At 41.0% G+C, this 15,554-nt stretch overlaps 1 protein-coding gene across 5 annotated transcripts in view; it reads right to left on the reverse strand.

Moving 5' to 3' along the window:
* The window catches only part of ATL3 (atlastin GTPase 3), a 50,816-nt gene that overhangs the window by 24,949 nt on the left and 10,313 nt on the right, over nt 1–15,554 (reverse strand). For all 5 annotated transcript variants that reach the window (XM_060019090.1, XM_060019091.1, XM_060019092.1 and 2 more), the window contains exons 2-5: nt 14,587–14,801; nt 14,303–14,446; nt 6,166–6,270; nt 5,620–5,670 (exon numbers count right to left, since the gene is read on the reverse strand). In XM_060019090.1, coding sequence (XP_059875073.1) covers nt 5,620–5,670; nt 6,166–6,270; nt 14,303–14,446; nt 14,587–14,801 — 515 coding nt within the window. The remainder of the gene's footprint in view (nt 1–5,619; nt 5,671–6,165; nt 6,271–14,302; nt 14,447–14,586; nt 14,802–15,554) is intronic.

Genomic DNA, 15,554 nt, shown 5'->3' on the forward strand with positions numbered 1-15,554 from the left:
CTTTCTGAGGATATGAGTGTACCAAGAACGAAGAAAAAGCCCACACTAAAGTACATAACCATGAAAATTCATGCCAAGAATCAGAAGATCTTAAAAGCGTCAGAGAGAAACAAAAAGGTCACATACAAAGGAATCAGATGATGTGGGACTTCAGCAGAGACACTGGAAGCTGGAAAGTAATGAAACAATGCCTTCAATTCTAAAACAAAATTACTTCCTATAATTCTAGGATAAAATTAACACATGCTCAGATTTATTAGACCTCAAAAATGTTATCTCCTATGCAGCCTTTCTCAGGAAGCTACTGGAGAATGCATACAATGATGGACAGAATGAACAAAAGATTAAATGGGATCCAACTGAGAAAGGAATCGAAAAGAAATTGCCCGGCCCTGATTTCAAACTATATTACAAAACTTTAGTAATCAAAACAGTACAGTACTGGGCTTCCCTGGTGGCGCAGTGGTTGAGAGTCCGCCTGCCGATGCAGGGGACACGGGTTCGTGCCCTGGTCCGGGAAGATCCCACGTGCCGCGGAGCGGCTGGGCCCGTGAGCTATGGCCGCTGAGCCTGCGCGTCCGGAGCCTGTGCTCCGCAGCGGGAGAGGCCACAACAGTGAGAGACCCGCATACCGCGAAAAAAAAAAAAACAGTGCAGTACTGATATAAAAACAGACACACAGATCAATGGAACAGAATAGAGAGCCCGGAAATAAACCCTCGTATACATGGTCAATTAATTTTGGAAAAGGGGGACAAGAACACACAATGGGGAAAGGAGAGTCTCTTCAATAAATGGTGTTGAGAAAACTGGGCAGCTATATGCAAAAGAATGTGACTAGACTACTATATTACACCATACACAAAAATTCACTCAAAATGGATCAAAGACTTGAATGTAAAACCTGAGACCATAAAACTCCTAGAAGAAAACATAGGTGGTAAGTTCCTTGACATAAGTATTGGCAATCTTTGGATTTGACACCAAAAGCAAAAATAAACAAGTGAACTACATCAAACTAAATAGCTCCTGCACAGCAAAAGAAACCATCAACAAAATGAAAAGGCAATGTACCGAATGGGAGAAAATATTTCCAAATCATATGTCAGATAAGAGGTTAATATCCAAAATATATAAAGAACTTATGCAACACAACAGCCCCCCCAAAAAAATCTAATTAAAAAACAGCAGAGGATATGAATAGACATTTTCCCAAAGAAGACATACATGTAGCCAACAGACACATGAAAAGGTGCTCAACATAATTAATCATCAGGGAAATGCAAATCAAACCCACAACGAGCTATACTTCACACCAGTCAGAATGGCTATTATCAAAAAGACAAGTGTTGGAGAGGATGTGGAGAAAAGGGAGTCCTTGTCCGCTCTTGGTGGGAATGTAAATTAGTGCAGCCACTACAGAAAACAGTATGGAGGTTCCTCAAGAAATTAAAAGTAGAACTACCATATGATCCAGCAATCCAACTTCTTGGTATATATCCAAAGGAAACAAAACCATTATTTCAAATAGATATCAGCACTCCCATGTTCACAGGAGCATTATTCACAATAGCTAAAATACAGAAACAATCTAACAATCTAAGTGTCTGTCAATGGAAGAATAGATAAGAAAAATGTTATATATATTATACATATATACATAATGGATTATATATACCACAAGGGAATCTTTTTCAGTCTTTAAAAAGGAGGAAATCTTGTCATCTGTGGCAACATGGATGAAACTTAAAGGTAATATGCCAAGTTATATGCAGATTAACCCTCCACGTTGTTCAAGGGTCAACTGTAGTTAATAATACTGTACTGTATACTTGAAAGTTGCTAAGAGTTTTAAAAGTTTTTATCACACACACACAAAAATAATAAAAATAATTTTTTATTAAAAGAAAGAAAATAGGGACTTTCCTGGTGGTCCAGTGGGTAAGACTCCATGCTCCCAATGCAGGGGACCCATGTTCAATCCCTGGTCGGGAAACTAGATCCCACATGCATGCCACAACTAAGAGTTCACATTACACAACTAAGAAGTCCACAAGCTGCAACTAAGATTCTGCATGCCACAACAAAGAAGTCCACGTGCCGCGACAAAGATCCCGCGTGCCACAACTAAGATCTGGCGCAGCCAAAATAAACAAATAAACAAATAAACAAATAATTGTAATAAATAAATAAATTACTAGGATGACGGCTATGCCCCAGGTCTAGAAGAAGCACTCCAGACTAAAGGAAGAAAACACAGGCCAAGAAGTCATGCCTCCCCAAGGAAAAATAAAACAGAACCTAAAGTATTAAGATCAGACTGAGACATTTTTTGAGTCTCTCCTTTGCAGACGCATTACTGATAAGCAAAGAACACTAAACTAATGAAAAGACTGATATAAGACACCTCAGTTATGAAGAACATATACATATATCCATATAATAAGGCAAATACAAATACCTTTTTCACCAAAAATTGCAACGTTAACTACTGGGAAGATGAGAGGAAGGAAACTGAGTGAGGGGTAGGAGAGTTGTAAAGAGAGAGAAATCCTTATTTTATATAAGAAATAATACTTAAGTCTTTTAAATCCAGAAGGAAAAATATAAGCACGTTCTTTAAAACTGTAGACACAAATAGCAGAAGACTCAGCCAAAGGAGTACAAGTGGCTGCCTCTGGAGAAAGGTAATGGGACGTAGAAGGGACGCTCATTATGAACACTGCAAGACTACTGACTTTTAAACTATGAATACAGACCACCATGTTAAAAATAAATAAAATGTTTTTTTAAAAAAGTACAGTTTTCCCTGGTGGCGCAGTAGTTAAGAATCTGCCTGCCAATGCAGGGGACACGGGTTCGATCCCTGGTCCGGGAAGATCCCACATGCCGCGGAGCAACTAAGCCCGTGTGCCACAACTACTGAGCCTGCACTCTAGAGCCCGTGAGCCACAACTACTGAGCCCACGCACCACAACTACTGAAGCCCGTGTACCTAGATCCCGTGCTCTGCAACAAGAGAAGCCACTGCAATGAGAAGCCCGCGCACCGCAATGAAGAGTAACCCCCGCTCACCGCAACTAGAGGAAGCCCACATACAGCAACGAAGACCCAATGCAGCCAAAAATAAATAAATAAAATTTATTTTTAAAAAAAGTACCTGGTAAATTAAAATACTATATATAAAAAAAGACAAACACACACTATAAAACTATATACAACCATGATTTCCTATCTGTAATTCTGAAATCCAAAAAGCTCTAAAACCCCAAGTTAAGCAGCAAACTCATTTGGAGGAAAGTCTGCCTTAAACTGATGTTAAGGCTTTAAATAGGTTTAATTTATCCTATTTCATATAATTAGTCACACATTTCACTGCAGAAATATTAATGTGTTTAATTAAAAGGTATTAACCAAATGCCCATTCCTATCCTAGACATCATGCTATAATATACGCACCATATTGTCTATCTAAAATCCAAAAACGGGACTTCCCTGGTGGTCCTGCAGTTAAGACTCCGTGCTCCCAGTGCAGGGGGGCCGGATTCGATCCCTGGTCAGGGAACCAGATCCTGCATGCCGCAACTAAGAGCCCACATGCCACAACTAAAAGATCTCACATGCTGCAACTAAAGATCACACATGCTGCAACTAAAGATACCGCATGCCACAACCAAGATCCCAAGTGCCACGACAAAGACCCAGCACAACGAAATAAGTAAATTAAAAAAAAATTTTTTTAACTTTAAATCTAAAAAAATTTGAACTCCAAAACACATGTAGCCTCAAAGCGTTTGGATAAGGGCTTGCTGTCACATGTCATATATTTCCTATAGGGATACATACCTGTTTACAGAACGCAGGAAGGGAATAGAAAGGATATATTCAAAACTGATAGGCATAGTGGTTACCTCTGGGGAGGGGGAGAGGGGGACTTCAGCCTTATCCAAAGTGCCCAGTTTTTTCAAAGGATAATATTTCTAATTTCATCAGTAATATTATACATTATTAACTTTTAAAAGGAGAAAAAATAGTACAATGATAGATATCATCTTACCCATTTAGAGAGCTTAATTCTAGGCTCTATGAGGAAGGCACAGAGTGAAGGGAATATCTCCACCAGGAAACCTTTCCCAGTCCCCCAGACTGGGACCTCTGATACCTGGGCATCTCTCTCCCTCAGCACTTAATAGGTAACGAACTCCTGTTCAGAACCCTGTTTTTGTAATTTACATGGAATCAAATCTAGCCCCTTTTTTTCTTTTGTCTTCTACCTTTGACATCTTGGTAAAAAAATTCTCCCTCGGGACTTCCCTGGTGCTCTAGTGGTTAAGAATCTGCCTTCCACTGCAGGGAATGTGAGTTCGATCCCTGGTCAGGGAACTAAGATCCCACATGCCGCAGGGCAACTAAGCCCGCGTGCCTAAACTAGAGACCCCACGTGCCACAAACCACAGAGCCCACGCGCCCTGGAGCCCTCGCACCACAACTAGAGGGCCCGTGCGCCACAACAAAAGATCCCACGTGCCACAATTAAGACCTGATGCAGCCAAATAAATAAGCAAATAAATATTTTTTTAAAAATTTCTCCCTCGGGGCTTCCCTGGTGGCGCAGTGGTTAAGAATCCGCCTGCCAATGCAGGGGACACAGGTTCGAGCCCTGGTCTGGGAAGATCCCACATGCCGTGGAGCAACTAAGCCCGTGCACCACAACTACTGAGCCCGTGTGCCACAACTACTGAAGCACGCGCACCTAGAGCCCGTGCTCTGCAACGAGAAGCCACCGCGATGAGAAGCCCGCGCACCGCAACGAAGAGTAGCCCCCACTCGCCGCAACTAGAGAAAGCCTGCGCGCAGCAACGAAGACCCAAAGTAGCCCCCCAAAAAAGAACTGCTACTATGGAGAAGAGGAGACAATGACTAATAACAGTAGCAGTGATAGGTATAAGAAGTAATGGCTAGCAGTTACTAAGCACATACTGTTTTCCAGGCACATGATCCTATGCATTTTATAAATATGAATTTATTTAACCTCGCCTGAATTATTGCAATAGCTCCATAACCAGTCTCCCTGAATGCACACTTGTGCCTCTAAAAATCTATTCTAAACACAACAGCCAGGGTGATCCTTTCATAATATGTCAAATAATATCACTCCTCTGACCAAAACATGGCTCCCGTCTCACCCAGAGGAAAAGCCCAAGTCCTTACAAAGGCAGGGCATCATTGGAAGCTGAATGCCTCTCTGACTTCATCACTTGGCCTTCTCCTGTCTCACCCTCCAACCCCACCCACTGGCCTTCTTGCTGTTCCTGGATCCTGACAAGCACACTCCACCTCAGGGTCTTTCTTCCTGCTGTCCCCTCCCCTGCACCACTCCCCACACCCCTCCCCCCAATATATCTGCAGGACTGACCCACCCACTTTCTTCCGGTTCCCAGCTCAACTCACTAAGGCCTTCCCTGACCACTCCAGCCACAGATACAGAATGCAGGATTACCATGAACCCCAAGCCTTCCTCCATGTTTCAATCTTTGGCTGAAACTACTCAGTTGTAAAACTTATCTCAGTCTTAAAACTTTTAAATGATATATTAACATTTTTATGAGAAGTATATACCTGTAGCTGTTGAAGATCATCTTCCTGAATGTTCTGGGACAAATTATAAATCTAGAAAACAAAAGTCCAGATTTATTCTACTCTAGCTTACTTCAAATGAATCCCAAATAAGGCTAAAGGACTGAACAGAAGCTTTGTACAATGAAAGGTCTGCATATAAGAATATGAGGTCTGTTTAAACAGTAATAACATGTCTTTTGGAAAACTATGCATATAATGTTGAAATCACATAATCTTTCCTTTACACTTTAAAATATAGTTTTCTTCAATTTTTACCAAATCTACATTTCCTGTATGATGTAAATGATATAATTTTGATTTTCACTTTTCAGAGTTTTCTTGGAATATACTACATATATTTATGATCAAAATGGAAAAATAGTTTAGGCTCCTTCTTAAGCATGTAAGAGCTTAACTTATATCTGTAGTCTAAAAAGAACATTTACATATCACCATAGGAATGCTGATAACAGAACAATAACTGAAAGATGTATTCTCTTCATCTTATTTCTTCTACAAACTTTTTTCCTAGTCAAATGGTCTTACCTGAACAGAACTAGTCATGGTACTTAGAGCAAAGATGGTAGCACAATCTTTCACAGTGGACTGGCTGTCAAATGCCCCCTGGGTATCCATCAGAACAACTGCAACCTATGGAAAAAAGGAAACACAAACAAAATATGTAAAAGTGAGAAGGGAAGACATGCAAGGAGAAATTGAAAAGTACAGGTAATATTTAAATGAGGCTCAAGCACCTCCTCGTAGGTTCTATCAGAAAAGTACAATTACAGTTGACCCTTGAACAACAGGGGTTTGAACTGCACAGGTCCACTTAATACGTGAATTTTTTTCAATAAATATAAGTATTCAGCTGCCTTGTATTTTTGAACAGAGAACTTTGCTGGAGAAGATTATCTGCTCTCATCCGGTGATATGATACAAAATAGAGGCATACAAAGCAATATGAAAAGAGGGGAAAATCACCCTAACAATCAAAACAGCCAAATGTTGAAGTCTATTAGCTCACTTTCAAAGCCAGTCATTTGGATTGGCTAAGTCAATTAATTAATTGACTTAGTTTAAACTTAGGCATAATCAAAAAATAAATAAAACATATGGCGTGGGATATTTTTGGCATTTACCTGCAAGCCTGCATTCTTCTCTCAAATTTCTAGAGTTTTCTCGTTGTTTGATAAAATAAAATGAACATTTATTTCAATCTTTATGAAACAGAGACCACACCACAGATGCCAAATGAAAGCAGGAGAAACTAGGCTATCATTCACTCTATGTAATTAGGTTTCATGAAGCCTTAATGAACGTTCCCACCTTAAAAGTTAGATGTATGCAAAATGTTAAATAAGATATAGTACCTTATAATCCTTATACAACTTGCTATAATTTTCAGTCATATAATTTAAAAATAAAACTTTTCAAACTCGTGCATAACTGGTTCCAAAAGAGGACAGGGTTTAATATGTTCAGAAAAATAAGTGAATTCATCAGCAAGTGCCTAGCTCTTTCCCAATACCGAAATTACTGCAAAGGCCAGATGGGAAGCTTTCTATGAAGCTCTAGTGAATACAAGAAGAGAAATGCCATAGTCAAAAACATTTTTAGGTAAGATTTACGATAACAAATACAAATCAAAATTTTTATTCTTAGAAATGGCATTTTTATTACTTAGAAAAGTATTTTTATTCTTAGAAATGATAATAAATCATTTTATATAGTTTATATATCAGGACCCATTAATAACATTATATATTTATGGATTTTCATATACCCAACGCACTACTGTGATTGAATACATATGATATAAATTCAACCAAAAGAAAGCACTATTCAGAAAAAAAGGTCAATTCAAATGAAATGAAGTTTCTAGCCTGAATACACTGAAATCTAATGCTAAAAGAGTTCATCTACCCACACCTTAGCTGTTTTGTGAAGAGGATACTGTCAAACTAAACGACCAATCAAAACTAATCATGGGGACTTCCCTGGTGGAACAGTGGTTAAGAATCCGCCTGCCAATGCCGGGGACATGGGTTCGAGCTCTGGTCCGGGAAGATCCCACATGTCGCACAGCAACTAAGCCTGTGGGCCACAACTACTGAGCCTGTGCTCTAGAGCCCGCGAGCCACAACTACTGAAACCTGCGTGCCTAGAGCCCATGCTCCTCAACAAGAGAAGCCCGCACACTGCAATGAAGAGTAGCCCCCGCTCACCGCAACTAGAGAAAGCCCGCACGCAGCAACAAAGACCCAATACGGCAAAAAATAAATAAATAATAAACAAATAAATTAAAAATAAAACTGAAGGTTAAAAAAAAAAAGACTAATCATGGCTGGAACAAGTGGATTTCCACATGTGAAAGAATGGTTTTGGATCCCTACCTCACATCATATACAAAAATTAACTAAAACAGATCAAGACCGAAATATTAGAGCAAAACCCACAAAACTCATAGAAGAAAGCATAGGTGTAAATCTTCATGGCCTCAGATTAGGCAATGGTTTCTAATATATGACACCTAAAGCACAACAGACCAAAAAAATATATACAAACTGGACTTCAAATAATTGCAAATCACATATCCGATGAAAGTCTAGTATCCAGAATGCATAAAGAATTCAACAACAAAAAGACAACCCAATTAAAAAGTGGATTTGATTTGAACAGATGTTTTTCCCAAGAAAATATACAAATGGTTATGTGAAAAGATTCTCAACATCATTAGTCATTACTAGTGTTACATCATGGATGGGCCTTGAGGGCACTGGGCTGGGTGCGAGAGGCTACACAAATGACCCATATGTTACGTGACTCCATCTACATGAAACAGCCAACATGGAAGAGGAAGGTAGATCGACAGTGGCCATGGGCTGGGAGCAGAGGGAAATGAAGAGTGACTGAGCTTCTTCTGGGGGTGATGGACATGTTCTGGAATTAGATGGTGATACCTGCACAGTCTTGTGAGTGAACTAAAAACTGCTGAATTATGTATTTTAAAGGTTGAATTTTATGGTATGTGAATTATACCTCAATGAAAAAGAGAAAACCATGGCATCTGCTAATGAGAAAAATGAGGCCAAACAGAGGGAAAAAGAAGACATACTAAAGAGAAGCTCTTTGAGGAGTGGGAGTCATAAGTATACTTAAAGTGCTGCATATTTCGGGGAAATAGTATTCTCATATCGTGTAGTGGAATAGTAAAATACCATAACTACCTTCAAGAACAATTTGGCAATAGCTAGAAAAAGAGGAAATGGGCATTCTCAGACCCAGTAATTCCACTTGTAGGTGGCTTTCTAATTAGACAAGCTCTAAGCTAAAACCTCACCAAGTATAAAATAAGACAATCTTGCTAAACTTTTATTTGGCTAACTTCTAAAGAACTGCTTATCAGTACAGCATTTATCCAATATTAATTTTTTTTAATTGTAGTTAATTTACAATGTTGTGTTAGTTTCTGGTGTAGGAATATTGATTTTTTTTAAAGCACTCCTGATCCTGCTAGATGTCTGAATGTAATTTTTTTTAAAACACATTATAAACACAACAAGGTATCCTTACACACCAGAAAATTGACAATACCAAATGCTAACGAGAATATGAAACATCAGGACCTCTCACTCACTGCTGGAGAGCACGCAAAATGCCACAACTAGTTTGGAAGACAGCATGGCAGTTTCTCACAAAACTAAGCACAATCTTACCATACAGTCCAACAGTTGCACTTCTTGGTATTTACCCAAATGAGTTGAAACTTATGTCCACACAGTAACCTGCCCATGAATATTTACAGCAGCTCTGCTCACAATTACCACAACTTGGAAGCAAACAAGATGGCATTCAGTAGGTGAGTGGATAAACTGTGGTCATACATAGAGTGGAATACTATTCAGAAATAAAAAGAAATGAGCTCTCAATACAAACAGATGTGAGGAACCATAAAAATATGTACGTTGCTAAGTGAAAGAAACCAATCAGAAAAGGCTATATACTATATGATTCCAACTATATGACATTCTGGAAAAGGCGAAACTATGGGGACAGTAAAACAATCAGTGGTTGCCAGGATTTCAGGGAGGGGAGGAGGAACAAACGGGTGGAGCACAGAGGATTTTTAGGGCAGTGCACTTCCTCTGTTGATACAGTAATCGTAGCTACATATCATTATACATTTATCAAAACCCACAGAACGTGCAACACAAAGAGTGAACCTTAACGTAAACCATGGGCTTTAGTTAATGACAACCTATCAATACTGGTCCATTAATTATAACAAATGTATCACACTGACAAAAGATGTACATAATAGGGAGAAACTGGAAGGGGGAACTCTGCACTTCCTGATCAATATTCCTATAAACCTAAAATTACTCTAAAAAATAAAGTCTATTAAATTTTTTTAAAGGGCAGGAAACCAAAATGCTGTCAATAAACATGGAGCTCTATAGAGGAGTCAATTCAACAAGATAAAAAAATGACGGCACTATAAATGTCAGATAACTAAAAGCAAAGCCTGCTTACTACTAACACTGTAGAGATTTCCTAAACCCTTAAGGAGAATTAATACACCACATTCCCCCAAAATTAAAATGAGGCCCACCACTTCTGTACAAAGGGATCACATAGTCAACAATTTATTTATTCCTAAAAATAAATTAAGAAAGCATCTGGGCTTCCCTGGTGGCGCAGTGGTTGAGAGTCCGCCTACCGATGCAGGGGACGCGGGTTCGTGCCCCGGTCTGGGAGGATCCCACATGCCGCGGAGTGGCTGGGCCCGTGAGCCATGGCCGCTGAGCCTGCGCGTCTGGAGCCTGTGCTCCGCAACGGGAGAGGCCACAGCAGTGAGAGCCCCGCGTACCACAAAAAAAAAAAAAAAAGAAAAATTAAGAAAGCATCTACTGGGGGGTGGGACGAATTGGGAGACTGGGATTGACATATATACACTACTACGTATAAAACAGATAACTAATAATAACCTACTGTTTAGCACAGGAAACCCTATCTGTGGTGACCTATATGCAAAGGAAATCTACAAAAGAGTGGACGTATGTATAACTGATTCACTTTACTATACAGCAGAAACTAACACAACATTGTAAAGCAACTATTCTGCAATAAAAAGTAAAAAACAAAACCACCTACCACACATTACCAGAAATGTAGAAAGAGAACATGATACAAAAAATAAGAACAGAAATGAAGGTCATAGGGCCTTGTTGTGGTGCCATCTCTAAGAGTCGCTATGTTACCCACAGCAGGCCCTTAACTCACTGGGTCATTTTACAGTATCTCTAAAATGAAGATTGGACTTCCATTTCCAGTCAAAATGGAATAACAGACTGGACTTATCCTCCCACCTAAAACCAAACATAACAGACAAAATATATGAAACAACAGTTTCAAGACACTGGACACTGGGTAACAAAGGATAATGATCCTTGAAAGAAAGGAAACAGATGAGGTGAGCCTTACAGTTGACCCAGCTAACTGGCCAAGGCACAGGGAGGGGGAATCCAGGCAGAGCCACCAGATTCTCTGAGTCAGGAAATACAGCTGAGAGTCAGGAAGACCAAGGAAACAGGAGTTCTTAGGCAGAGCACCTGAGTAGAGAGCTACTGAGACAAAGAACACCAGGGATCTACAGAGGGTACCCATCAAGTGTTCAGCCGAGTCCTGACCAACTCATGTGAATAAGGAAATTACCTGAGACTAGAGAAAGAGCCATTCAAAAGGGTTAGAGGGGGCTTCCCTGGTGGCGCAGTGGTTGAGAATCCGCCTGCCAATGCAGGAGACACGGGTTTGTGCCCCGGTCTGGGAAGATCCCACATGCCGCGGAGCTGCTGGGCCCGTGAGCCATGGCTGCTGAGCCTGCGCGTCCAGAGCCTGTGCTCTGCAACGGGAGAGGCCACAACAGTGAGAGGCCCACGTACAGCAAAAAAAAAAAAAAAGGGGGGGGGTTAGAGGGAACACTACCTAAGGCTCACAGAGGACCAAGAACAGCACCTGTTCCCTCCAGTCAGACTACAAAAACCCCATAAAAGCAACTAGACAAAAAGACACATTAAACACACAAGAACAAAGGATAACACCAATTTCTCAGCAGAAGTAATGTCAGCAAAAAGGCAAGGAAGGGTCTTCCCTGGTGGCACAGTGGATAAAAATCAGCCTGCCAATGCAGGGGACACAGGTTCAATCCCTGGTCCGGGAAGATCCCACATGCTGCAGAGCAACGAAGCCAGCGAGCCACCAGAAAGAAGAACTTGCCCTTTTGGAAGGCACCAGCCACTGACACCACCACCACATCAAGGTCTCGGATGTGTTCCTGTAAGAGGATGCTGGCCAAGGCTTTCTCTTCTAGCTCGAAGGCATGTTGGTCTTTCTACACCAAAACAACCTGCACTGGACAACTACTGAGCCCATGTGCCACAACTACTGAAGCCTGCGTGCCTAGAGCCTGTGCTCCACGACAAGAGAAGCCACCATAATGAGAAGCCCATGCACCGCAACGAAGAGTAGCCCCCTCTCGCCGCAACTAGAGAAAACCCACATGCAGCAACAAAGACCCAACGCAGCCAAAAAAATAAATAAAATTAAATCTTTTTTTTTTTTTGGCTGCGTTGTGTCTTCGTTGCTCTGTGTGGGCTTTCTCTTGTTGCGGAGCACGGGCTCTAGGCGCACAGGCTTTAATAGTTGTGGCACACGGGCTCAGTAGTTGTGGCTCGCTGGCTCTAGAGCACAGGCTCAATAGTTGTGGTGCACAGGCTTCGTTGCTCCACGGCACGTGGGATCTTCCTAGACCAGGGCTCGAACCCGTGTCCCCTGCATTGGCAGGTGGATTCTTAACCACTGTGCCACCAGGGAAGCCCTAAATTAAATCTTTTAAAAAAAAAAAAAAGGCAGGGGAGTGACATCTTTGAGGCACTGAAAGACAAAACTGCCAGCCTAGAATTCTATACTCAGCATAAATATTTTCAAAACAAAGGCAAAATACTTTTCAAACATAGAAAGAAAGCTAAAAGAATTCTGCACCAAAAGAGCAGCACTACAGGAATTTTTTTTTTTTTTTTTTTTTGCAGTACGTGGGCCTCTCACTGTTGTGGCCGCTCCCATTGCGGAGCACAGCTCTGGACGCGCAGGCTCAGCAGCCATGGCTCACGGGCCCAGCCGCCCCGCGGCATGTGGGATCTTCCCGGACCGGGGCACGAACCCGTGTCCCCTGCATCGGCAGGCGGACTCTCAACCACTGCGCCACCAGGGAAGCCCAGGAAATATTAAAGAAGTCCTTCAGGCTGAAGGAAAATGAATACAAAAAATAGATAAAAACCTGGACACAAAAAGTGAAGAGCAGTTAATGGTAACTGCATGGGTAAATATATGGCTTTTTTCTTATTATTTAAATATCTTTAAAAGATAACTGACCATGTAAACAACAATAAAAACAATGTTATTAAAGTAAAATAGTGACTAAAGCTGGGAGGGGAGAAATGGAACATCAATTAAATTTCAGTAAAGCTGTTAAAAAATTAAAGGCTGGATAAAAATAACATCTAAAGATCCTTCCATGCAAAAGTTTCTAATGTTATATTCCAAAAACTCCTTACTCTCCTACATTCTCTACCCTTAAAAAAAAATGTGTGATAATCTCCCCATTTTGCTACGCATTTCTGTATGTGTATTTATGCTGAAAAAAAAAAAGAGGGTTTTCCTATATACCTTTCTCCTGAAACTTTACTAAAAAAAAAAAAACAAAAAACAAAGAGAGAAAGAAACAAAACATTAAAAGAATAAGGAAAAGAAATAGAAACTGTGGAAACAGTGATCAAGAGTTCATGCATCAGGGACTTCCCTGGTGGTCCAGTGGTTAGGACTCCTAGCTCCCAACGTAGGGAGCCCAGGTTCGATCCCTGGTCAGGTAACTAGATCCCACATGCTGCAACTAAAGATCCCGCACGCAGCAACGAAGATCCTGCGTGCCGCAACTAAGCCCCAGCGCAGCCAAATAAATAAATAAACATTAAAAAAAAAAGTCGTGCATCAACTGTCCAGCTCTCAAAATATTTAATTACTTAACATCAAGGAAACGGCAGAAACTGAACAACCTCAAGGGGGGATATGAAACCTGAAACCCTGGAAAGACTCAAAAATGAGAGGCACAAACAGCTGTGAAGGTATGCTTTAGGGTGAGGCTAAAAACAGAAGGAATGGGTTAAAGTCTGTTGAAGAAACAGTCATAACCCCAAATCCCCTCTTCCACTTTAGGAGACACATGACTTGCCCCTGCTGGCCCTCACAAAGAAACCTGGGGAGCAGTTCTATAACTGAAGCTTACTAGGTTCGATGAGGTGGGTAAGATGCCCTGCTGACAGCTGGAGGGGTGGGGGGAGTGAATGCTTACAGGAGTAAGAGTGTAAAGAACAGAAGTAACATCTGAACAGCTGAGAGCATTAGCCTTTGGGAAGTGAAAATGAGCAGACAGAGGACTAGGGCACCTGACAGCTATTGTTCGTTAGAAGCCTTATGTTACTCTTTGACCTTTTATTCATGAATTAGTTTTAAACATGCACTTATATCATTACGATAAAAATCATTTTTAATTGGATTATCAGGCTACACATTAAAGTTCTCATTCTGTTGTGTTTGTTAGTTTATAAGTCTTTTTCTTCCTTACCTTCTTCCCATCTGGCTTCTCCACAGTGAAAACCTCACTCCAGATCTGGATCCCAGTGGTTTCTGGGTCAGAGCCCCCCCTCCATGAAAACCCTGTTAACGGTTCTTCTCGGTCACCCAACCAATTTGAACTGCCACCTTCCTTCTATAGGAGAAATAAGAAATTTCCATTAAGTCTAAAATTTCGAGTAACTTTACACATCAAGGATAATTCATGAGCTTAGTTTGCTCTTTTGGACATAACAGTCTCACTTTCTAATTTGAAATGAAATAATTCTACTTTACCTGGATATATAAGTATCGTAGCATAAAGTCCAGGAAGAAGGACTTGCCCTTTCGGAAGGCACCAGCCACTGACACCACCACCACATCAAGGTCTCGGATGTGTTCCTGTAAGAGGATGCTGGCCAAGGCTTTCTCTTCTAGCTCAAAGGCATGTTGGTCTTTCTGCACCAAAACAACCTGCACTGGACAAGGCTTTCCACTCTCCATAGCATCACCTATGTTGTTGTAGAGAAAAAAAAATATTAGTTTCAAATATTTTTAAAATGGTACTTTTTTAACATGGGAAGAGTAAAAACTTCTTAAACACGGCACAAAGCGCCAACCATAAAAGAAAAAAAACGACAAATTAGACTTCATTAAAATTAAGAATTTTTGTTCATTAAAAGACATCCTTAAGGGAGTAAAAATGCAAGTCACAGGCTAGGAGGAAATATTCCTAACACCTAAATCCAAAGGACTCATATCCAGAATCACTCTAGAAAAACAAAAGACAACCATTCCCCCTTTAAAAATAGCAATGGGTAAAAGATTATGAACGAGCATATCATTAAAAAAGGATATCCAGGACTTCCCTGGTGGCACAGTGGTTAAGAATCCGCCAGCCAATGCAGGGGACATGGGCTTGAGCCCTGGTCCGGGAAGATCCCACATGCCGCGGAGCAACTAAGCCCGTGTGCCACAACAACTGAGACTGCACTCTAGAGCCCACGAGCCACAACTACTGAGCTCACACGCCACAACTACTGAAGCCCATGCGCCTAGAGCCCGCGACAAGAGAAGCCACCGCAATGAGAAGCCCGCACACAGCAACAAAGAGTAGGCCCTACTCGCCACAACTAGAGAAAGCCCGCGTGCAGCAACGAAGACCCAATGCAGCCAAAAATAAATAAATAAATAAATAACTTTAAAAATAAAACCATAGGGCTTCCCTGGTGGCGCAGTGGTTGGGAGTCCGCCTGCCGATGCAG

Source organism: Delphinus delphis, chromosome 8 (assembly GCF_949987515.2).
Source record: "Delphinus delphis chromosome 8, mDelDel1.2, whole genome shotgun sequence".
Taxonomy (NCBI): domain Eukaryota; kingdom Metazoa; phylum Chordata; class Mammalia; order Artiodactyla; family Delphinidae; genus Delphinus; species Delphinus delphis.